This window comes from Scomber scombrus, chromosome 24, assembly GCF_963691925.1.
Source record: "Scomber scombrus chromosome 24, fScoSco1.1, whole genome shotgun sequence".
NCBI classification, from domain to species: domain Eukaryota; kingdom Metazoa; phylum Chordata; class Actinopteri; order Scombriformes; family Scombridae; genus Scomber; species Scomber scombrus.
Window position 1 is genome coordinate 7,230,187 of NC_084993.1, and position 25,063 is coordinate 7,255,249.

General features: G+C 38.8%; 3 protein-coding genes across 3 annotated transcripts; 1 reads left to right on the forward strand and 2 right to left on the reverse strand.

Moving 5' to 3' along the window:
* Window positions 1-6,616: 6,616 nt before the first annotated feature.
* gemin8 (gem (nuclear organelle) associated protein 8) lies at window positions 6,617-9,373 on the forward strand. Its single transcript, XM_062414650.1, has 4 exons — window positions 6,617-6,682; window positions 6,955-7,025; window positions 7,787-8,132; window positions 8,303-9,373. Exons 2-4 carry the CDS (start codon window positions 7,023-7,025, stop codon window positions 8,560-8,562), a joined length of 609 nt encoding a protein of 202 aa, XP_062270634.1. The 5' UTR covers window positions 6,617-6,682; window positions 6,955-7,022; the 3' UTR covers window positions 8,563-9,373.
* A 1,256-nt stretch (window positions 9,374-10,629) lies between these two features.
* Window positions 10,630-12,833, reverse strand: LOC134006554 (OX-2 membrane glycoprotein-like). Its single transcript, XM_062445470.1, has 5 exons — window positions 12,819-12,833; window positions 11,403-11,781; window positions 10,934-11,242; window positions 10,825-10,854; window positions 10,630-10,727 (listed from the first exon to the last, which is right to left on the reverse strand). The coding sequence occupies exons 1-5, from the start codon at window positions 12,831-12,833 to the stop codon at window positions 10,630-10,632; spliced, it is 831 nt and encodes a 276-aa protein (XP_062301454.1).
* Window positions 12,834-15,475: 2,642 nt separating this feature from the next.
* Window positions 15,476-22,828, reverse strand: LOC134006555 (OX-2 membrane glycoprotein-like). The gene is made up of 6 exons (XM_062445471.1): window positions 22,754-22,828; window positions 22,496-22,666; window positions 22,327-22,386; window positions 17,311-17,359; window positions 16,025-16,363; window positions 15,476-15,810 (listed from the first exon to the last, which is right to left on the reverse strand). The coding sequence occupies exons 1-6, from the start codon at window positions 22,826-22,828 to the stop codon at window positions 15,476-15,478; spliced, it is 1,029 nt and encodes a 342-aa protein (XP_062301455.1).
* Window positions 22,829-25,063: the final 2,235 nt, after the last annotated feature.

The window sequence follows — 25,063 nt, forward strand, 5'->3', positions numbered from 1 at the left end:
TTAATGCTGGTAAGCCACACTTCTTTCTTTTTGTGTAGTGTACATGTAAGAAATGATCTGATAAAGCATTTTAAACACATTATAGTATTTCTTGATTTGTCGCTTCTACAGTAGTTCAGCAACATCATAAACAAAAATCATCAACAAAAACATCTGAACATTGTAGTGTATCTATAAAAGTACTGAGAGGAGAGTATTGGAGGCTAATCTATAAATAAACAACATAACCGTTATAAATTATGACTGACACACATACTAAAGATGCAAAAGCACAATGCTTTTGCATCTTTAGTATGTGAAAACTGCACTGCAATCTTCAATTCAATATATCTAAAAAAACTTTACACTTACACTGTCCCAATAATTATAGTAACAATACAAGTGTGATACAGTAGTTTGACTTTTGGTTTAAGTTTTTCATAAATACCACAACTCCCATCAGTTTCTCTTCCCTTTATTTCCTGTACAAGTGGGTCATTGGTATATTGTCCCCGGGTGAAAGTGAGTGGGTGTAACGTTGATAGCGTACTGAGGAAATTGCTTCATAGACATCATTTGTAGGCAGCTGGAGGTTTTCGTAGGGGTCATACAGGTCATCATCTTCCTATAAAAAACATATGAAAACCTCCATTCAATCAAACTTTATAAGAAGGTTTATAAGCAACAACTAACAGCCTTCATAAGGATTCATCAATAATTTACAATGGTTCTATATGTAACCAAAAAAGCTATAAAACATGCAGTCACATACATTTACTAGTGAGGTTTTCCACTTTATGCTAAGATATCAAGTCTAAACTATAAAAGAGCTGGTTAGTTATCAGACTTTATAAATATTAACCCAGTAAAAGTTAAATGAGGTTGGTTATATTACAGTAGGTTAGGGGAAACATTTTAAAAGAAATGTGCATAAAATGATTATAAAACCATTAAGTTATTAGATAAAACTTATAAATCCTTTATAAAAAATACTGAGTGGTAAGTGGTAACAAAATCCTTCAAGTAACATGTTTTACATTTGGTTGACATACATCTCTGGTCAGGAAACCTGAGTCATACTGAAGCTTTCGAGGTCATCACATCCGCCCTCATCACACCTCTGATCCGCAATCTTCAGCCTTCTTTCTCTATTCTCCTTTACTATGTAAATGTGCCTGTTCATATCATATATTTTAATAACTACAAGAAATGTGCCCTTAAAAGGTGTGACTTCTGGCATCAGACATTTTTGTTTAAGTAAGATGCAGCAACCCTCCTCCTATTTTAACACTTTGCACCATGTGTGAAAATCATTATCGCACCGTTGTTGTTTGAGTCACCTTAGAATGGTGTGACAGCTAAAGCTAAAGAAAAACCTACTGTATGTGTAAAATGTACTGTTTCCGCTGGCTGTAGTCTATTTTAATAGTACATTTCTAAAGAAAACATTACTCACCAAAGGGCAGGGGATTTCACATTCAGGAAATTCATGTTGTTCTGACCTTGTGTGGTGTCTGAAAATAAGAAGGGATGGAGAATTATAGATACAGTGCTTTTCAGGATTCTAACACAAACTGCCTTTAAGCACAATATGAAGTTAGAATCTTTCACCTGCAATGATTTTTCCTCAGGATTAGTCCGAGGAAAACTCCAGATACAATGACAAATGCAGCAACACCACCGACCACCATGAGGGAATTAAAGAAAGTGCTGGCCTCCTCCTCTTCATCTCCTAAAAAACAGGAATAAAACAATCTGACTGCTGACATCTTTTCTGAATCAAAAACCACTGGAGGCTGATGTGACATTATTGTCTGAAAGTCAAAATGATGTGGTACAGATGCAGGCCATACAGTAAGTATTTGGACAGTTACATATCTTATTTACAGCCTTTTTAACACTTTAGCGCCCTTTGCTGTCAATACTTGGCTGAAGTTTGCAGGCATAGACATGAGCAAAGGCTTTACACCTTCCTTGTAGATGCCACCCTTCACCTCTCAAGGTGTGAAGTCTCTAAGTACGTGGGAGTGAGCAAGCTGATTCTGAACAGCTCTTGTTGCTTTGGTTTGCATCTCTGACACCATGGTCATGAAGTTATGATTGTTGACAAGAAAAACATGTCCGCCCACATCCTGGAGACCATTTTTCTCTCGCCGTGCAATCATAAAAGGCTTTTTCTTCACTGTGCAAAGTGATTTTCCGCTCACCCGCAAGATATGTGCTGCTCCTACTACCGGTTGTCTCGCTTATTCTGCTTTTTCTTGTCCGCACAGGTCTGCTTTTGTAGTAAGTAGCCCACCCAAATGTTGATTTTTTTTAAATGTTTAATTTTTTTCCAAATGTTCATCTCTCTGTGATAGATTTTGGCTTTTTTCTAGCCTCCCTATTGTATTCTTTATTTGCATCGCAGCTCACACGCAACTCTGAGCCTCGTTTGAGTATTTTTGTGGCCAAACCTACGTCTATATGACACACAGATTTGTGCACTTTGTTAAAACTTATATGTTGATGAAACTCTACTTTGCACTTTAATTATGGACTTAATCTCAAATTGAATGCACTGAAACATTGAGCCTGAGCTATCTGTTCCACATAATTGTGACTTTCAGGAAATATTGTCACGTCAGCAGACAGCATTCAAGCCATTTCTCTCTCTCAGTCATTATCCAGCACTTTCACTTGGATGTGATTGCAGACTTTCCTTTTAACACTGCAGCCACAAAGCTTTGAAAGCCACACGGAAGCAAGAAAATAAATGAATTTTACCTTCCACAGTGATATTGAGCTGGAGAGTGCCTGTTCCTCCAGCATGTGAACACTCGCAGCTGTGGTTCCCACCATCCAATGATGTTAAACCGGTCAGGTGGAGAAATATAGTCTGGTTTCCTTTGATCAGTCTGAATTTGGAGTCACAATCATTATCAATCTCCTCTCCGTACTGATACAGCAGGCGACACTCTTCTCCTCTGCTCCTCTTGGTTCTGATTTTACACACTATCAGCATGATGGTACGCAGTGGAGCAGTGGTGCACAGTGGAGTGACATCTGATTCTCCCCCAGATATGGTTTTCACAATAGTCTCTGCAATAAGAAAGTTGAGGCGTCAAAAGTGGAAGAAAATTAAAATGCTTGCAATTCTTCCAAACTGTAAAACTGACTTACTTGGATAAGTTTCACGTAATGAAAAAAACTCCTGTGCAGTACTGTCAATGTCAAAACACAACCAAGGCAGCAGAAGTAGGAAAAACCACAGTTTCCACTCACCCATATTAGCTGAAAGGTCTAAACAATAGTGCTGCTGCAGGAAACTAGTAAACTAAACTAAAGAGGAAAGAGTGTCAACTTCGACAAACTCCTTTGGCGCCCTAAACCTCAAACTATAAAGAGACACCTTAAGAAATGTCCTGAAGAGGAAGTGCAGGGCATGACTGCTTTTACTTTCACGTTGTGACAATATGTGGGTGAATCTTGGAATCGTTAGAAAGAAAAACATCGATATGTGCTCTAGAGTGGACTATAAAAAAAATTTATGCAAAGCCAAACTTACCAAGGCTGGGGTCTTTTTCTTGAAGCAGGGTCCCAAATTAAATTGGATGTGAAATTCGAGTACTTCAGTGACTTTCAGAACTGTGTTTGTGGCTTTAAATAACAGATCCACCTTCACAGCTACTGTTGCTGAGCTTCACCTCAAATTACAAACACAAAATACCACACAACAAACATAGGTACTGGTTTAGATTTTGCCGCGATAATACAATACAAGCAAACACCAAGACAAGGCTCAAGATTATGACCAATGTTGTGAAGCTCACTATGAAATCATCAACACTGTTTTTTTCAATGAATGCATCATTAAGCTATTTTTAAGCCAGGTTGAGTTTAATATCCCATTTCCTTACTCATTGTAATGTGACCACAGTGCCAGCAGGTGTATAACTATGATTTAATCTGTATGGGGTTTTTGGGTGACATTACAGAGGATGAAAGGACATCTTTTCTTCGTCTCACTCTGGTCAAAGCTTCCTCAGCTGGACCACACACACACACGCACACGCACACGCGCACGCGCACGCACACACACACTACAGCAGAGAGATTTAAATGGATGTAGGGTTAAGGGAAAGTGGAACTGGGCAGAGCGGTTTACGGGGTTATGTTGATTTAATTGCATGATTATATGATTAAACATATGCAGCAAGAAGAAACTGTCCTCTTTTGTGGTGACGAGCATATCTAAGATTTCTTATAGCTATGATAAATAAGGAGATTATGGACAACTTTCTAAACGAGACATGTTAGTGTTAAATCAATGGCCAACAAATCTGTCTTTTCTGTTCCTTCTTTTTTTTGAACACGTCATTTCAAGAAAGATGAGTGTCTGGTCTGACAGGATGCAAACAGTCTTTAAATGCTGAGCTTCTGGACAGATTGACATTTGTGTCCTCATCTACTGCAAAGACGGACAAATAAATTATGCTCAGGCCCAGAAATGTGTGAAAAGAGACCCTTGCACAATCGAATTTCTCTAATTTGACTACTTACAGTCAAGCACTCTTGAAAGAAGAGGAAGTGCATAACAGAAACCGCAGTTTTCTCTCAATCTTTGCTGTGGGTGTTGTGGCTTTTACTCTGCTGATTATTCTTTCTCACTTGTAATGTTCGAGACACGGCTTCAGATAAGGGGCTTAGTTCCTCATCTGAAAGCATAGGTGCAACTTCACTTGCACACTTGCATAACATGAGGCCTCCCACCAGAGGAAGTAGATATCATTGTATTGGAAGGTCATTCCACCAAGATATTAAATGTCTTATGTGTATACATTGTTTTATTTAAGTTATTTAAGGTATCACTGGTATCAATGTTTTAAGCAACACATTTAGTTTCCAACATTTAGTACTCTCCTTGTGACTTATCTTGACTACTGCAACAACTTGGTCAAGAGGTGTAACAAGCAGTGGCAGCTGTAAACTGAACTTAATTTTATGTCTGAGCATTTTGATATACAGATGACAAACTGGAAGAAAATAATATAATTCAGTGAGTTTGTGGGTGTTAACATGCTGTACCTCTGGATCAATGGATGATGGTGTCTGGACATATGTTTTATTATTATGACTACATACAAATATATGGTGCTGTTGGTCTTAAAATTATGCCTATATTATATATAAATTAAAGCCTTAACATTCATGATCTATGATTTGCTTTATTGTGAATTTAGCTGAAAATAAAAAATAAAAAAAGCATAATTATATAAATACAGTGTTATTGTATACAGCACATGTAAGTTTCTTAAAGACAGAAAGTACTATGTCAGAGTCTGATGTCCATTAATGATTTATGCTTCAGAAACTCAATGTCCTGCAATGGAGGAAATGCTTATTTTAGTTCTAGACTTGTTTTATTTGTGTTAATACATCTGTTGAAAGCTCACAGTCGTAAATGTGTTTTGAAAAGGCACATCTGTCTCTTTGCATTTCCTCTGAAAGCTTTGAAGCCTCCAGCCAAAGCATGACCCAGATATACAAACATGTCTCACAGCACTCAAATACTCACTACACTGTTTTCACCCCAGCCCCCGTCAAATAAATCACAATGTCCTCACAAATCACTACAGAAAATTCATTCAATTCAGCAAAAATAGAACAATTTAAACCATGCTAACTTAACTCTGTGGCTATAAGGAGATTGAACATCACCTTTGACCCTTATGGTGAGCACATCATGTTTCCCATTGCAATATGGAAGTGAAATAAAGAGGGAGTAGAAACCAGTGGCAATTAAAATGAGTATAAAGGAAAATGCACTAGCTACATGTAGGGTAAAAAGACAAAGATATATCAATGAGGATATGGAGCTCAAGAACTAATGTATTTTCTTGCCTTTCAGTTGAGAGAAGATCCAGAGAAGAAGGCAAATGCTAAAAGAAAAATACAGTTATCCAGCATTTTTACCAGTGAATGACTAAAACTCCAAGCTCCAGATCAGAGTCTGAAGGTGCAAACCACACCTGTTAACAATTAGTGGATTGATTGGTCAGAGCCTTCCTGTCTTTACATGCACGCACAGAATACATATTACTCCATTGTACTACATTATAAACACCAAGCAGGTAGTACAGAGACACAAAGATGAATTTTGATGTCCCTTTAAGAATAATATTGCATATGAAACATGAGAGGAGTGAAACTGAAACACAGGCCTCCTACGTAGGCCGCAGTCTAATGTCATGAAATGTCATGAAAGATGCAAATTGTGTATCTTGTGCGCTCAAGAGCTTGTCTGCTGTGTTGTTTATTGTACTATTGTCTCTCTATGTTTGTCTAATTTGTCACCTTTTTGTACTATGTCCAATTGCAATAATGAAATAAAGGATTAAATTTGATGTTTGATTTGATAGTTAATTTGTTAATTATATTTATTTTGTTATATATTATAACTGTAAAATAGACAACAGTGAAGTCACCTGGATTTAATATATTTATTACATTCGATCTATCATGTGATATTTCATATTACATGTTTCATAAAGTGTGACTTTTCATTGATCAAATAATCAATAAATGTGTCATTTTGTTATTGCATGTTCCCGCATTGCCCACTGGATGGCGCTACGCAGCCGGCAGTGACGTTGCTGCGGCTCAAAGGCTGCTGGGAAAAAACCTGAGAAGAAGAGCCGCCAGTAGTAAACTGACATCACAGGTAAACAAATGTCTGTAAATGAGAGAAATTGACCATTTAAGATATAATTTTACATGTTTAATCTATATTTTGTGTGCATGTATATGTTGTGTGTGGTGTCGCTTGACATAAAGTTGGGCAAATTTCTTGCTTCGACCAAATTCAGACTAAACTCACAAAGTTATCTTAATGTTTTTTATTGTAGCTGACTATTTTACCTTAAAATGGGCAGATACTGTTTCTCTTTCTCTGTATGTGCTTGTTGTTAATGTCAATATGTGTGTATCTTTCAGATTTTGTCCACTAGCTGCAGGCTTGTGGATGCTACAGTGTTAGCAGTGTTAGCAGAGCACCTCCAGTCATGGTAAGACAAACCAATGAGCTCAGAGAAACAAACCTCCCTCACATTAAGTTGCTATTAGTCGATTAATAGATTAGTCAATCAATAGAAAATGAATCAGCGACTATTTTGATAATATAACACTCATTACGTCATTTGTAAAGGTTATAAATTATGCTAAAGAAAAGTGTTGGTTTTAGCTTCTTTTCATGCTTTTCTCTGTCATTCACCAAAGCAAACTGAATATCTGTGTGTTTGGGTGGACATTTTCTAGACAAAGTGATTCAATTAATCGATAAAATCATAAATCAGTGATTAAATAATTGTTACTTGCAGCTTTAACTTAAATCAAAGAGTGGGATTGCACCATATCATCCGTAGGCTACATTTATAACACTGTATGCTCAATTACCTCTCATGGTCACCTCAAGCCTGTTAACCGTCCAGTAGGGGCCGCAAGCGATCAACAAGTGCACCAAAAGGCATTTCCAGCAATCAGCTAGGCTAAAAAAATAGTCTGTTGCCACATTTTGGCCTTTGTCATGGCTCATGCATCCATTACATTATTCTATGCATCTGAAAGAAAACTAAGACTTTTTACCTGGCTGACATCTGAGCTCTACTGAGTGCAATAGTCTAGTCATCATTGTTAATTGTTTTCTGTGGGTTTTCAACTTCTATGTGGAGCCACCAGTGTGCACAAATGTTGAATATACCTTTAAATTAATCCATAACTAGATAATAGGAGACTAACTATCTCTGTACTGTTTGATCCTTGTCTTTAGCAGGAGGACATAAGCACCGTGATGTCCTGGTTCTCCAGCCCAGTATACAGTCGCTACTGGCAGCATTACCAGCAGGCTATGGCTTGGCACCAGAGACACAGGCGTGCCTACCAAAAGGCCTTAAAGGCTTCCTACTGCCCCAGCTACTTCCACCCTCAGTGTCCCAGCAGCCAGGAACGCTACGCCGACTGGCACGACGCCGGAGAGGGAGACAGCGAAGACGGAGAGGATGGAGACGAGGAGAGCAGCTCGGACAGTGAGATCGAGTGTGACGTCAGCAACATGGAGATCAGCGAGGAGCTCCGGCAGTACTTCGCCCATACAGAGAAACACAGAGAGGAGCTGAGTAAGAGAGACGAGAGTGACACTATCATGAGCTTAGAAAAGTTTTGTGAATATTTTTGAGCACTAGAGCGACTCAAATAATCATACCAATAACTTGAGTTAAAAATGGGGTGTAAGGTGATTAGACTGCCTGCTGTGTGTCTATAAATGAATCGTTTCCTGTCCTTGCAGAGAAGCAGCAGCAGATGGAAGCAGAGCAGCATGACAGCTACGTGCCAGCTGACCAGGACATGCATGTCGTCTCCTGGCGGAGCAGTGCAGCTCCTCCCTTTGAACGACCTGGTGAGAGACGCGCGGCTGAGATGAAGAAGCTGTACGGCAAGGACGCAGCCAAGATCCTGGCCATGGAAGCGGCGATGCAGCTCACTTTTGACAGCAAATGTGACCGTAAACAGCCAAAGTACTGGCCTGTTATACCGCTGAAACTGTGACAGCTGCACAGAACGCTATAAACTGTTTGATTCCCTGATCTCTCAGCGAGACACCAGCTCATGTAATGGATCATGGCTATCAAAGCTGCTGATGTCGAGCAAAAGATTTGGGTTAGTTGAAGGCTAGGAGTTATTTTAAGCATAAAAATGTTGCATAAATTAGCTGAGCTTATGCTTAGCCAGATTCAAATGTGACTGACCTGTCAGCTGCTGCCCCAAATGAAAACTTATGGTTGGGATAAAACATACAATGCTGGATCGTACTTGGGTTTACACTCTTACAATAAGTTAAGCATAAAAACACAAGCACTGATGAAAAATGTCAAGAGATTGCATTGTTTTATGTAATCAGCTGTAAAAAACAACAACTATAAAAACCAAAGAATGAATATTTGGGTCAGATGAGGGTCAGAGGTACAGTAAAACTGCCGCCGCAGGTGATGTAAATCGACTCAAACAACATGTGCCTGTGTGTGTCCTCTTAATCTGTTTTTGTTTACCCTCTTTCTCGGTGATGTTTAATGCCGCAGTAGCTCCTCTTATGCCTGTCAACTTAGTTTAACTACAAAAAGATGCCCTCCTCCTCTTCCTCCTCTGTTCAGATTCAGAAGCCTTCCTGCATGGTTGCTTCTGATATGCCACGTCTGAACGTACACAAAGAGTGATTTGTTGTTGTTACTCCTAAACTGTGCCAGTCCGATCCTGACATTTCATCAGGTTCAGAACTAAACTCTATTTTATTTTAATTTTTAGACTGAGCCTTGTGTGTTTGATTATAAATTCTTTTTCTAATAAAGTATTTTATGTCTGGATTAAACCTGTTTTGTCAGTTTGTTGGTGACTCAGTGGACAAGAAAATCTTCACTTTCTTTTGATATTTAAGTTTAATGGCATGCTAAATGACAACACAGCTGTGGTAATGGAGAAAACTGTCATAGTTACTAAATTTAACACTGAGTTTAAAGATGTTTAAATTAAAGTTGTTTTCAGGTAAAATGTAGTAAATAAATACTAACAAATCATTAAACAATAAAACATTAAAAACACAACAGTTAAGCAGCAGTTCTGAATAGAATGTGAACTGTATTCAGTCAGTATCCTTAGTATCAGTATCTCAGATCCTTAACGAGTACAAAAATTCACAAAATCCTATAAAAGTATTATCAACATATTCAACATCATAGTAGAGTATTGTGGGAGTTTTTTCTAATTAATACTGTGTGAAACTTGATTTGTGTTCATGTGTGTCCATGATAATGTAAGTGCTGAATAATTATTCCTGTGTCATAGTTTAGTTGGTGACGTGTAAAGTGTCAAATATGTTTTAAATATGGAAAGGCAAAAGGGTCAATATTTGCATGCGCTACCAGGCATTAAACAAGTGTCGCCTGAAACCAGGTGAATTTTGACTCACTTGGCGTTCCATAATAAAAGACTGGTGGGAGAGAAACAGACAATCTGGCAGTGACTGGAACTCTGAGCCAGGTAGATATACTACTGGGAGTTGATTAGTCGAATGGACTTCAGGTGTGCAGATGATCAGGAGAACTGTAGAAGATGATTATTCTGGTTTCTCCCATTCCGTCCCCTCAGACATCTGTAGTCTGATCTGCTCGTTGTCCATCTCCATTAAAAGATGTTTTGGACCTTTAGATAAAAACAAGACATGAGCCAATTTCCACTCACATTATTATAATATATCATACATATTTCTATCACTGAATCACTCTGACAGTTAACAGTTATGTAGATAAACAGGCTGACTATGAGTACACAATGAGCCATGAAGAGTAAAGTGCATCAAAATCAGCTTCATGTACAAATAACACATTAGTTAGAGAGATATAGAGACAGAAAGGAAATTAACTGTCAAAATAAACAGAGAGAAGACAGATTAAATAATTTACTGAAGTGGATTTAAGAACATGTAAATATTGTTTCTTTATAGATGTTGTCTGTATAGATGCTTTACGCTCTGTGTATCCTCTTAATGTGAATACATTATTACCATATTAACTGTGAGACTCTGGTATCACAACAAGACAGATACTGAGTTAAAAGTTGAAATTACCTCTTCTTATGTTTACGTAGCAGGACAATGATAACAGTGATGACTACAGCAACACAAACACTGACCACTGCTGTGACCAGTGCACCAATCTGATCTATGAGAAAAAGAGTAAAAATGTGATATGGAACACTAAACATTCATAAAGCAATTACAGTTTAATGCAAATTTTGACTTAACTAAAGTTAACTTACTCTTATCAGATCCAGATTCATCACTAAAACCTGGAAAATTAAACCCAAACATCAGATTTATAAAATGATAATCAATCTATAAATCAGTGGTTTTTGAAGTATTTCTCACCATCATCAGATGATTGATTGACTGCAGGAATCGTCTTAAACACCTGAATTTCGGGGACTGAGAGCAGTCCTGCTGCACATCCAACTTCTGTGTCGTTTCCATGGAAACCAGACAGCACAGCTGTAGTGGTGACAGTGACTGTAGCGTTGGTGTTGGTGACACTGACTGTGCTGCTGTTAGAGAAGTAGAGGTCTTGTTGTGGGACATTCAGAGTTACTGTGGGAGCAGGACGACCTGTGGCCGAGCAGGACACAACTGTCTCTTCAGTAGAGTTTGATTCTCTGATTTGTAGAATGGGTTCATGCAGCTCTGCAAAGACACAACATTAAAGAAATACTGTTTCACATGAATTCATTTCTTACAGACATCAGCTTTTTTCAGTTTTTTTTAGATTGCATGGATAAAATGATAAATTGAGACAATAATGAACAGATTAATTCATAAAATGCAGGCCTAAGTAAGACCTCACCATAGAGCTGGAGGCAGGTTCTTCCTGTCAGAGATCCATCAGGATACGTGTTAAACAAACAGAGATAGCAGCCTTCATCCTGCTCCATCACCTTCCTGATAACTATGGAGCAGTTCTTCAGTCCAGCATCTTTAAACTCCACTTTCCCCTGAAAACCATCATTCACTGTTTGTCCAAAGTGTTCACTGTAAGTGGCGATATTCTTCTCCTCCTCAGGTAAATCTTTCTGCCAGGTGACCTGAAGAACCTTTTTATTCTGCATGAGCTGACAGCTGAGATGAACATCTTCTCCTACTTTTACCATCACAGTCTGCTGTGTTTGTATCACATCTGTTAGACCTGCATGGAGGAAAAGAAATATGTAGTTTAAACTGTGTGTCTACTTTAGATTGATGTGAACATTTCAAAACAATTTCTGTTATAAATTTCTGCTAATATTTCAGCCATGGCAGTGTGACAAGACATGCTTGAGATGAGTGGATTTAATCCTTGGTAACCTTTGATTGACTTTAAAGGAAAGACAGTACAACCTTGTTCCCTTAATAATGTCAAAACATGCTTGAAAATGGCCTCAAACTGTCTCTAAGACTGAAATTATGGAAATGTCCATGATTCATCAAGCATGACTTCAAGGCCTCAGCGTTCTCAGCCATCAACTTCTCATTATTCACCCTCCCTCACCCACACACAGTTTCCCTCCTCTGGCGGAGTAAAAAACACCTACTTCTCTCTCATCCCATATGATCACAAGGACAAAAAGTATTATATCATCATTTATCTATATCAGCTGGTCACACTCATTATCTACCTGTTAGACTTGCACATAAAGAAAGGTAAAGTGCTGAATATTGCAATCTAAAAGAAATGCAGTTTGACAGGTTTTCAAAACACTATGCATGAGTACATCTTGGAGCACAGATTTTAGCTTAATTTACTGTTTCACCTCTCAAATCTAGAAGGGAAAAAAAATCTAATTTTTATAATGCTTGCCTGCTTGCACAGTGATAGTCCAATATGGTTGCATGACAGGTCAAACATTACTCCATTTTTTTTAAAACTTTGAACTACCACGTTTGTGCTTGCGTCCTCAATATCTATTTATTACACTATATTCACAACTAATAGGCAACATAAAAACACAAATGAGCTTTACCTTCCATCCAGCTGAGGGAATAAATATTTTGTAAAAAGCACATTTTGGATTTCCACTAAAATATCTTTGCACTTCTAAACATTTTGAATGTGGATGACTTTTTAAAAAAAGAAGCTATATAATCATGTTTTTTTTAAGAAACCAAAAAAACATACATGATAATAAAAAAGACTGTACTCTGTTCTTTAAGCTACTAATAAAGCTGCTACAATGATAGTAGAGGAGGTTTGTCTCTCACCTTCCAACAGCAAACTGGTTAGTACCAGGATCTGCAACATCTTCTTCCACTGGCACAACCAACACTGCCAGTTGTGAAGTGTGTGAAGTGTGACAGAGAAAGTGAAACTATGGGAGGGAATTTGCTATGAGGTCATTAGGCAGGCCATTTATATGAAACAGTGGAGTAAGTACATCTGATAATATACTAAAAATTATATTAATTAATTATATTTTAATTACTTTTTAAAGTTCTGCAATGAAGAGCAACAATGAGGAGAAGCGAAAAAGTAAGCCTAGACTAATTTCAACCTCATTTGACACTCTGAAACTAACATTTATTTAAACTTCTATTCTCTAATTATTCATGTTAATATTTCTAATATTACTACTGTAATGATCAGCTGTGATGTCACTCTCTTTGACAAAAACTCCATTAATCCCATGTGATAAGAAAAGTCCCCAAAAGAAAACAGAAAGAAGAAGTGTGAATACGCATTCGGTGGTTTGAGGGTTTATTGTCATTTTCTCTGGTATTCCATGATATTTTGATAACAGTAAACATGAGTATGACTTTTGACATTTAGGAATCAACGGAAAGTGAGGTCAATTATAGGAAAGTCCAGCCTCATTTGAAGTACTACAGTCATTCTGTTTAACAAGCTGTGTGAAAAATGAATCATACTGTAAAGAACAATTGCTGCTTTGTATGAACCTTTCCATTTCTGTCAACACTGGCCATGCTATGCATACTGTATTAATCACACTAAAGTCTGTATTTATGAAGGGCATCACATTAAAAGAACATAAATGTAACATAAAACATTGTAACATAAAAAAACATTAATGTAATGAAAGATGGATAAATATACAATGTTTTAAAAGAAGTGCTGTAGTGCATGAGTATGAAGATGACTGATAGACAAGCTAGTTAAAGGCTAAAGTGACGTTTTTAGCTTCAGTCATTTTACAGATGAAGATCTGAAGATTTGTGTGCTTTGGCAAGTTAAAGGGGTTGAAAACATACTCATATACTATTTCACTATTAATAAAGAATATCAAGTGATAGTTGGATAAATCTATAATATTGATCCACAATTATCGACCTTTGCTGGTAGCATGCTCTCTGTGTGATGCGCGGCGTATTTGGCTTTAATTTGCATCTCTGATCAATCATTTTAAAGGCACAAACATACCTCAGTCTGCTCCCTTTCACCATATTATTCTGATTTTACTGCATTGTTTTTGTCAGTTCAGATCAATAATACACTTTAGAAGATTTCATCTCCAAACAATTAGGATCAGTTTTACATTTGTAGCATTCAAATGAGCTCATGTGTGATTATCTGTCACTATATGTGCATATTTGGACAGTAGGTAGATGTGGACTTTGAATTGGAACAGTACAGACTGATGATGTTTCATCATTAAGAAACACCTCAAATGTCCACTGGGACCCAAAAGCAGATGCAGATACAGTGGAGTGATGGGAAAAAGGATTTACTACAAAAAAGGTTCAATCTGACTGGCTAAGGGTTTAGTTTGAGGCTGAGGTGGAGAGGCTGGGTGGAGCTGGAAAAAACAAAGAAAAGGCACTGGTAAAACAATGCAACAAACACAACACACTGGAGTATCAGTCACTGGAAGATTCTCTTGGAGTTCAGAGGTTTGAGCTTACAGTTACCACAAGTAGCAGCAGAAACAATCTGGCGATGAATCTTGAGAAGACCAGTGTTCTTATACTTTGGCTGATGAGGTAGATGGAAGGAAGGTGTCCAATAGGGAGGCAGCTCCACTTAATTAGGGAAAACCCCACTCAGCCAAAGGACGGGAACTCAAGCAGAGATATAACCAAAAACAAATGTACAGTCATTTTCTATGTCAGGCATTCATTCTCCTGCTTCATTAAGCGTGTTCTAAGATGTGAGTCAGTTTCCACCCACATTATAACATATAATACATCATATATATTACTATCACTGAATCACACTGACAGTTAACAGTTATGTGGATAAACAGACTGACTATGAGTACACAATGAGCCATGAAGAGTAAAGTACATCAATATGAGCTTCATGTATAAATAACACATTAGTTAGAGAGATATAGAGACAGAAAGGAACTTAACTGTCAAAATAAACAGAGAGACGACAGATTAAATCATTTCCTGAAGAAGTAATTAATAAACAATATGTAAAAGTGAATTATGAAATGGTCGTCTTTGATTGGTTCTTTTAACATCTTGAACTCCTCAGCGTCCCTGTGTAACAGACTGAAGGATTTAAGAATATTTTTATATTATTTATTTATAGATTTTGTCTGTATAGATTCTTTAAACTCTGTGTATGCTCTTAATGTTAATAAATTATTGGCATATTAACTGTGAGACTCTGGTATCACAACAAGACAGATACTGAATTTAAAGTTGAAATTACCTCTTCTTATGTTTATGTTTGAGCCGTAAAACGACAGTGATGACTACAGCAATACAAACGACCACTGCTGGGATCAAAGTGACATCTATGAGAAAGAGAAGAAGAAATGTGAGCACTTAACATTCATAAAGCTACTGCAGTTTAAATGTGAATTAAGACTTGAGATCCACTTTAATGTTAACTTACTCTTATCAGATTCAGATTCATCACCAAAACCTGAAAAATTAAACCCAAACATCAGATTTAGAAAATATTAATTGATTTATAAATCAGTGGTTCTTGAAGTGTTTCTCACCATCATCAGATGTTTGATTGACTGCAGGAATCGTCTTAAACACCTGAATTTCAGGGACTGAGAGCAGTCCTGCTGCACATCCAACCTGTGCACCGTTTCCATGGAAACCAGACAGCACAGCTGTAGTGGTGACAGTGACTGTAGCGTTGGTGTTGGTGACACTGACTGTGCTGCTGTTAGAGAAGTAGAGGTCTTGTTGTGTGACATTCAGAGTTACTGTGGGAGCAGGACGACCTGTGGCCGAGCAGGACACAACTGTCTCTTCAGTAGAGTTTGATTCTCTGATTTGTAGAATGGGTTCATGCAGCTCTGCAAACACACAACATTAAAGAAATACTGTTTCACATGAATTCATTTCTTACAGACATCAGCTTTGACATGAAACTCAATGTCTAGTAAATTAGCTTGTTTGGCCTAAAAAGAATCGTCTGTTACTGGTGAAAAAGCATCTGTCACATTAATGCTGTTTCAGTTTTCTATCGATCATAATGAAAATAAGTTTCAGGATTAAGTTAGTCCTCACCATAGAGCTGGATGCAGGTTCTTCCTGTCAGAGAACCATCAGGATACGTGTTAAACAAACAGAGATAGCAGCCTTCATCCTGCTCCATCACCTTCCTGATAACTATAGAGCAGTTCTTCAGTCCAGCATCTTTAAACTCCACTTTATCCTTAAAACCAGGATTCACTGTTTGTCCAAAGTGTTCACTGTATGTGGCGATATTCTTCTTCTCCTCAGGTAAATCTTTCTGCCAGGTGACCTGAAGAACATCTTTAGTCTGCATGAGCTGACAGCTGAGATGAACATCTTCTCCTACTTTTACCATCACAGTCTGCTGTGTTTGAATCACAGCTGTTTGACCTGCATGGAGGAAAAGAAATATGCAAGCTGCAGGTAAAGCACAAAAAACACTGAATGAGGTTAAAAGAGAAAAAGAATGAGTCACTTTAAGCTTCAAACTAAGTCATAAATGTGACACTGGTTGGTTGTGGTGAACACAGAGGTTGAAAACAGGCAAAGAGAACAAGTAGCTGTTTTTGAGACATTCTCCACGTAAAATACTGTGGACCAGTCTAAATTGACAGGTGCTTGTTCGCTATCAGTAATGAGCATACTACCATGCCTCCATTTTTCTATATTGAAAGGTGCATTAGTGAAGAAAGCTGTAATTTATTGCCATGATGGCCCCCTCTAAACCCCCCCCCCCCCCCCCCTTTACTTTTTCCTATTCCTCTGGATCAGGACCAGTTACACCAATAATCTACCTGTTAGACTTACTTGAAGCAAACTATTGCACTGGGTTGTAGTATACAATAATATACATATAATAACAAATATAATATTCAATGAAACATTTGCCTTATTCCCTGGCTTTTAACATATAGCTGCTTGAAGCTCCATAAAGAAAGATAAAGTTCTGAATATAATAATCTAAAAGAAATGCACATTTGACAGATTTTCAAAATATGAGGCATGAGTACATGTATCTTCAGGTCTTCTGTTACCCTTTAACCTGGCACTTTCATACACAGCCCCTAAACATCCATTTATTATATTCACAACTAACAGGCAACATACAAATATGAATAAGCTTAAACCTCCAGTCACATTAGATTAAAAGAAAAATGTTCATACAAATATCTTTGTCCTTATAAACATTTTGAATGAAGATGACTTTAAAAAAAAAAAGCTATATAATCATGTACTGTAGTCTTTTTAAGAAGAAATATACATGACTATAAGGCAGTACTCTTTCCTGTAAGCTATTAATAAAGCTGCCACAATGAAAATAGAGGTTTGTCTCTCACCTTTCAACAGAAAACTGATAAGCATAAGGACCTTCAACATCTTCTTCCACTGATGTACACACAACACTGTCAGTTAAGCATCAGTGTGGCCGGTACAATACCAAAAGAGAAAGTGAGTGTTAGTGGGGCTTTACTTTCAGTTTTAAGTGTGTAATCATTTATCAAGGGAAAATCAATTAAAACAGAATCTAAAACAAAAAAACACTCAAAAAACATAATGTGAAAAACCATCAGTGACATAAATAAAGAGTACAATCTTCCTTCCAATTCATATTTACTCTGTAGCTACTTAAACAGAATTTGAGGTACTTTACAGGTATATTTCCATGTGATGCTATTTTTTACATTTCAGAGGGAAATCCACCACATCACCCAACAACGTTCCCACAGATCTGCCTCTTCCTTCCACCTTTCTGTATCATTATTATTATTATTATTAATTAAGTCTGATCCATTTCTAGCTCTGGCCGTGACGTCACCCCGTACCCTCCACTACCCCTCTCTTAACACTGGACATCCAGTTGTTTTCATGCTGTCCCCTTCATACAACCTGTGGCCATCTATTGTGAGCTCTGGTATCTTTGGGAGTTTCCACGAGGGCTGAAAGCATGGGTAGGGTTTTTTTTGTTTGTTTTTATCTGTGCAAGAAATGACTCAACTTACGATCATTGTGTTGGTTTCTTTCATTTCATGTCTTACGGTATTTGCATAGGGACTTTTGCTGGTTGCGTGCGCTCTGCGTGACTCGCGGCGTGGTTGGCTTTAATTTGCAGTTTAAAGGCTCAAAGGTACCTCAGTCTGTTCACGGATCAATTTTACACTCTGGATCATCTCCAAACCATTTGGGTCAGTTTTAGATTTGCCCCATTCAAATGAGCTCGTGCGCGATTATGTGTGCGTGTGAGTGCCTCCACATGTGCCCTGGCTTATTTTACACTGATTGATGCCAAACTGTTACAGCAGCAGAGATATCTATGTGTTTCAGTGTGTACAGAAACGAAAATATGTCTCTTACTTTCTTTCTTTCTTTCTTTCTTTGTGTGTGTGTGTGTGTGTGTGTGTGTGTGTGTGTGTGTGTGTGTGTGTGTGTGTGTGTGTGTGTGTGTGTGTGTGTGTGTTGCCTGCCAGGGTTATGTTACACCTTTAGTAGCGTGACTTTTACCTGAATATCAAAAGGGAAATTCAGCCACAGATGAGCAGATTTCAGTCATTTTAGGATATCATCAAGCGCACACACACACACACACACACACACACACACACACACACACACACACACACACACACACACACACACACACACACACACACACACACACACACGTGCAGGTGAAAATGTGAGATCACCCGATTGTACATTTAGCATGAGGCTTTTACCTCATCCTCCCCATGTCAACTCCTCATGTGAGAGAGTTGATGTTGATTGGATTAAGAGGATTATACAGGCTGGACAAGCTTCAAAACACGGAAGACACTTATTGTTCTTGTGTAGACGTGGACATGTGCTGCAAGACGTAAAGGCTTTCGTACATTTGTTGGCTGAAATTGGCCAATGTGCACTTTAAAACCACCTATTTTGGAGGTTAAATACCTACAACATATATTACATTGATCAAAATAGTCACCATTTCACTTTACTGTGCAAAATGCCCCATCATTTCAGCTCTTTATTGCAATTTTGGCTGATTGTGTCTAAACAAAGATGCGAGAGAAAACTTATTGAGGTGATGAGAATGAGAGATAAACATACAGTAGATTTGCTTTATCTATTGTGTGGATTTAAGGTCAGCCGAATGACACCCACAGGCCTCTTCTAACAGTTCAAATGAGAACATAATAACAAACAAGTAAAAGGGAAAGGACATAAAAACAAGGTTATACTCAATGTTTAGTATACAGTATTAATTCATGGGTGCATAGATAGATGTTGGCATTAATAACAGCTTGAAATGCTAAGAAAAGTAGAACAAACCACAGTCTGGAGTCATGTTTCACTGCAAAAACTGCAAATACAAATAAGTGAAGTAACACTAAATGAAACAAGCTAAACTTTTCCACGAGTTGAAATCATAGAAAACAGACTGTAGATGTGATCATGTCACTGGTTTCCACTTTGTTGGGGAGGAAATAATCAGGCCAGAATATCTTGGCAGACATGCAGCATTGTCTCCCTTTTACTGGCGGCTGACCTGAAACCAGTAGCCCTCATTTTGATCTCATTAGGACTTTGAGCCAAAGCTACCAACCTTTTTTTCCCATCAAGCATTTCTATGTCAGTCCATGACTTCTCTCCCTGCCCTCTAGCTCTCTCTCTCTCTCTCTCTTTCTTTGTCTGTCTGCCTTTCTCCCATTCACAACATCTGTTTCCAATAAGGCAGCAGGCCTGTTTATCGCCTTCAGGCCGGTGAGAAGTTGAGAACAGACAGGATGTAGCAAAGTGACATGATTTACTGCGATGGGGAGCTGGAGTCATTTTTCTCTAGGAAGCCGTTGTAAACTTCTCTTCTTTCAGCTCCCCCCTCCCGTTTTGTTATCCCCGTCCACCCACCCAGAAATGCTACTTGCATCTCATCATCGTCAGCATCATCGTACTTGTCTTTCATCTGCTCCTCTCATCATCTCCCCGCTCATTGTCTTCATCATTATTCCTTCCCCTCTCCCCCCACTCCAGCCCGCCGTGGTCCTCCTTCGTGAATTCGCTCTTTGTGCTCTTTTGCTGCAGTTCTCCAGCTCTGGCTGTATGTGAACACTCATATCCTCTTGCATCCTCCTCTGTGGATTTGCGATGAACTGATCTGCAGAATGGATACTGAATGTAACAGCCGCCGAGCAGGCAGACTTCAAAGACTGCAGATTTTAAAGAATTGTTTTATTCTAAAAGGAATAAATGATCACTGGGCTGGGGGGGAAAAGGAGAAAGTGGAACGATCCACTGACCTGATAAACATACCAACACTTATATTACAGCAATACTGTGATAATAATAGTCTGAGAATAGCTGAACATAAACCACAATTACTGTGTTTTCATCAGTATGTTGAGTTTGCAAGTTTATGAAAGCTTCTATTTTTAGACTGAAGCTGCTGAAACTGAAATTCTGCAAAAGCATTTCCTCAAGTCTTATATTTAACCTGTTATACTTGTTATACAAACATGGAAACTGTACAAGTGAATGACTTTTACATATTTTAGTTGAGATTATATATAATGCTGTGTATTTATTTTACAATGCAGGAAATGGCAGATGAGATAAAACACTGGGAAATGAATAATCAGCCATCAAAACCCTCAGGCTTAAACTTTAGATTTTTCAGTGTTTTTATTCAAATGAAAGTGATCAATGAAATCTGAAGGTTGTGGACGTAAGTAAGCGCTGGCATAAGTGTTAATCTTTTCACCATATGAGTGAAATAAACGAGTAGGAAACGGGGAGTAGGAAATTTGGAATTGGCAGCCTCAGGCGTGTCATGATCCTGACTGAAAGCCTAAAAATGACAGAGAAACAGTGTTAATGTTGTGCATGCCATCAGCAAACAAGGATGCATCAACAAAACATCTATTTTGATAATCAAGATATCATTTAAGTTATTTTGTAAAATCTAAAGTACCAAAATTTAGCTGGTTTCAGCTGCAGGATTTAATACTTTCCTTTGTCATACATGATAATAAGCAGAGTATGTTTGGGTTTAGGACAAAAAACGACTCTGGGAAATTATAACAGGCTGTTTTCTGACATTTATTAGACAAAAATTAGCTGATTAATCAATAATGAAAAAAATTGGTAGTTGGAGTCAAGCGTGTGGTTCAGGGTCTGAAAAGTGAAGCCAATGCAGAAGTGACTTAAACCTGAATTCTCTCTAATGGCCAGCAGGGGGTAACTTCACTGGCTCCCAAAAATGATCAGTTTGTATGGAAGTTCATGAGAAAATAACCCTACTTCTCACTTTATTTATCACCTCAGTAAACAGTCATTATTTTATACAGTCTGTGGTTGGAGCCCTACTCAGGATTGTTCATCGTTTCATTCAACTGTTGAAGGGAAAATAAGCCTCGCCTTTGGTGGGCAAGCATATTATCTCTGTAGCCAATAGTTCATACAGTTCATTCACTCCGACAAAAAAGGGTAACAAAAAAGCTGGATGGTACAACAGAGCTAAGAAGCTACAACGGCTTCCTCCACTGTGGATTTTCTGGCTTTCTACTCCCTCAAAGGTCACCATGACTAGAGAGCTTGTTGTTTGTCAATGGACTTTTTGAGAATGTACTTCCCCCCTGTGAGTGATTCAAGCTGAACGAATTGATTTCACTGTGAATTTTTGCCATTTTAAATGTTTGCATGATCAGGTGTTTAAGCAAAGTTTCACAATTGAAAAATCTGTCAAACAACTGTGGAACAGGGGCAGGAACATGTATATATAGGCTGCTGAGGGGTTGATGAGGGGATTTGCAACAGCTGTGCAGGTGGGTTGCTGGGCAGGTGATAACGAGAGAAAACTACTGGGCAGGGAGGCAAAAGTAGAGCCTGGAATGACAAAAAACAGTAAAGAAGAGAAGAATTATGAAATGGCCCTGACAGATAAAAGCAGGTGACTGATTCATCATACTAGACAGGTTTAGAGTGTTTTCAGCCTTTCAATTTCTCTCAGCTAAAGAAGATTTCCAACATGAATCATCCCTTATAGCAATTTGGAGAATGTCATCTTTGCTTTCATCTAGTGTCAGTTCAATTGGCATCATTCTCTTAGTCGAAAAAAATGGGTTTGTCTCCAAACTCTCAAGCATCTGGATTTCATCTTTCAGCCAGTCTCAGAATTGATTTTATGGTTTTGCTTATCACTTTTAGGGCACAATGGATCTAGTATTAAACTATATATCACAGACACTGACCCCCTAAGGTCCAGCAGTTTTTTTTTGCCAAAACTGAGATGTTATTTTGCATCAATGCAAGTGCTGTTGTGTGTTTTTTTTAACCTTTTGCATGTTGGTTTTTATTCATTTTTAAAAGGCGTTCTTTACTTTCAGCTTCACATCTTTGTATTGCATTATTGTGCAGTCGACTTTTGCTCTGGCTGAGGCCTGCTAGAGACAAAAAAGAGCTTGAAACATTGCTTCTTTTTCAGCATCTATACTCTTTCTATACACACCCACCTCCCATCCCTCGTATCAGCTTTTATATTTAGGCTACAGTCTTTTTCTTGTGCTGCATGTCGAGCATTTTAAGCTCAGCCCAACGGCTACTCGGATGTGTCGGAGTTGTTCGGCGTCGAGAAGACCTGTTGCCATGGTGATGCAGCGATGCACAAAGCTCCGAGGCGGGCCTCACCTCAGATCCCGGCACATGCGAACAGTCATACATCTGATCACAGGAACCCACACAGGCAGAAAATAGACACAATATAAAAATATATGCGCACATGACCCACAAACAGCAGGGGATTGACACTCTGCGCCACCACCCCTGCCGCTCCGCCACCTCTGCGATGATGATGATGATGAAGAAGATGATGAGCCCATCCATCTTTGCATTTCCTCTTCGTGGTGACTCATGGCTTGCTTCCATACTGTAGATGGAAGCAGCTCTTTTCCACCATTGCTGCCGGCATGTGCTGTAGCCCAGTACAGTAGGTTACAGGTGCAGCTGCTTCTGAGTCACATGACTTGTAAAGGTCACATGATGCAACAAGGCATTCTGAGAGGGGGTGGAGCAGACGTATATAAATCCATATATGTGTGTGAGTGCGTTTGGTATTGGGACGTGGTGTGTGTGTGTGTGTGTGTGTGCAGTTGGTTGGATGACAACGTAACAACATGTGGAGCAGACTGTGGACAAAATCTGGGCCAGTGGGATTAGCGGCTCGTCGGATAAATTGCTGGACAGAGGGGGTGGTGGGGGGATGGGTGTGTGGGTGTGCATGTGTGTGTGTGTGTGTGTGTGTGTGTGTGTGAGTGTGTGTGGAGGTGTGTGGAGGTTAAGCCATCCGTACCGACATGAGTCAGATATGGTAAATAAGGTGGGATATATCAGAGATGCGCCCTCACTTTGATTTGATCCCTGTACACGGCTCTCGTAGGGACAGAGTGTTCAGTCAGGCGATTTGTGTGTGTGTGTGTGTGTGTGAGAGAGAGAGAGTAAGAGAGAGAGAGAGAGTGAAGGAGACAGAGATAGAGGCCAAAACATTTTCACCGAAATCATCTCACATTAAAGCAAAACTTTGCAATGACCAGGAAATTCAACGAGCACACAGAGGTGCAGGTTTTTAAAGCTGTATAGATGATGACGAATCATGACAGGATTGGTTTGCATGAATTTGCATTAAAGTCGCTCATTTGCCTGCATCCTGGTTCAACTGTGGGTTGGAGAAAGCGATAGTGAAAGAAGGGGAGAGACACTTCTTCCAAACACATCCTATTCAGCGTCTTTTATTTTTGGAGAATAAGACTTTAAAACTCCTGATCACAATAAGACTTAGCTAAATAAACTTTAAATAAAAGTGCTTGTAGTTATGATGTTATCTTTAAATTGTGTGTGTTTGTGTTTGTGTGCGTACGTTCGAGATGGATTAACCTCAGCATCCGACGGTTCCGTTCAGAGATGAGAGGCAAGCGTCTCCTTGGCGACCGACGGCTGAGGGCGGGGTGGGGGCGAAACTGGGTCATCATCACCACCACAGATTAAGGGCCCGGATCTGGATGCACACCACTTAACACACACACATACACTCACACATATAGATGCACAAACGTACAGACATTGTTTTGCTAACACACAGCAGATAAATCAGAGGAATCCTCTCAGGTGAGCAACGAGATGATGCGAGGTGCACCATACTCAAAGGTTTCCCTTTTAGAGGAAGCCAGAAGCCCATTAAAATGGCAAGGATTAGACTAAAGCGACAGCGGGAGGCCCATAAAGCCGTCGCTGAGACAGTGCGTGCATCTGTGTGTGTGTGTGTGTGTGTGTGTGTGTGAGTGAGTGAGTGAGTGAGTGAGTGAGTGAGTGAGTGAGTGTCTTTGTATGTTTACATTTGCTCAAAGTGATGGCCTGTTTCCAGCATTATTGATAAAACACTTCTATTTGGCTAATGGAGGCAGATAAATCAATAGCCAAAGAGACAGAAGCATAAAGGGTGAGGAATGATCAACAAAAAGGCTGGGACATCTAATTTATTGCATGCAAACAAAAGTTTACTTCGTTTTACAACTTCAGAAAGAAAAAGAAAACAAAATCGTGCATGTATTTTCAACTTCTGTGTTTCAAGACAGCTACGTGGACATGGACAGATTTAATTTAGGGTGATGACAGGATGATAGGAGAATGTTTACTTGTGTAGAAGCTGTTGGATATTTAACACTGACATAAAGCTACAGCATGTTCAGTTTAGATTTTCCTAAAATACTTGGATAAATTCCCACCTGCTGCAGTAAAACTATGTAAAAAACCTGACAAAAACTATGCAACTTTATCTCTTCAAGCCCCTTGTTTCTAAAGCATCCCATTCTCAATGCCCTAGAACTCTGTTTCAGATGGAGACAGACACAAATAGCTCTGAACGGCACAGCAATGATTTCCCATGGCATGGTACAGCAGATACTGTAGGTCATGACGAGGTCAACCTCAAGGAACAAAGATCAAAGCCTAACAGTCAGTGCCAGCGTTTGACAAAAGAGATGCATGAAATGGTCTTAAACAGCATGTCAAGAAGGCAGTTAAAAGGTCAATTTGATGCCAGTGGTGGGCCTGAGTGACACACAG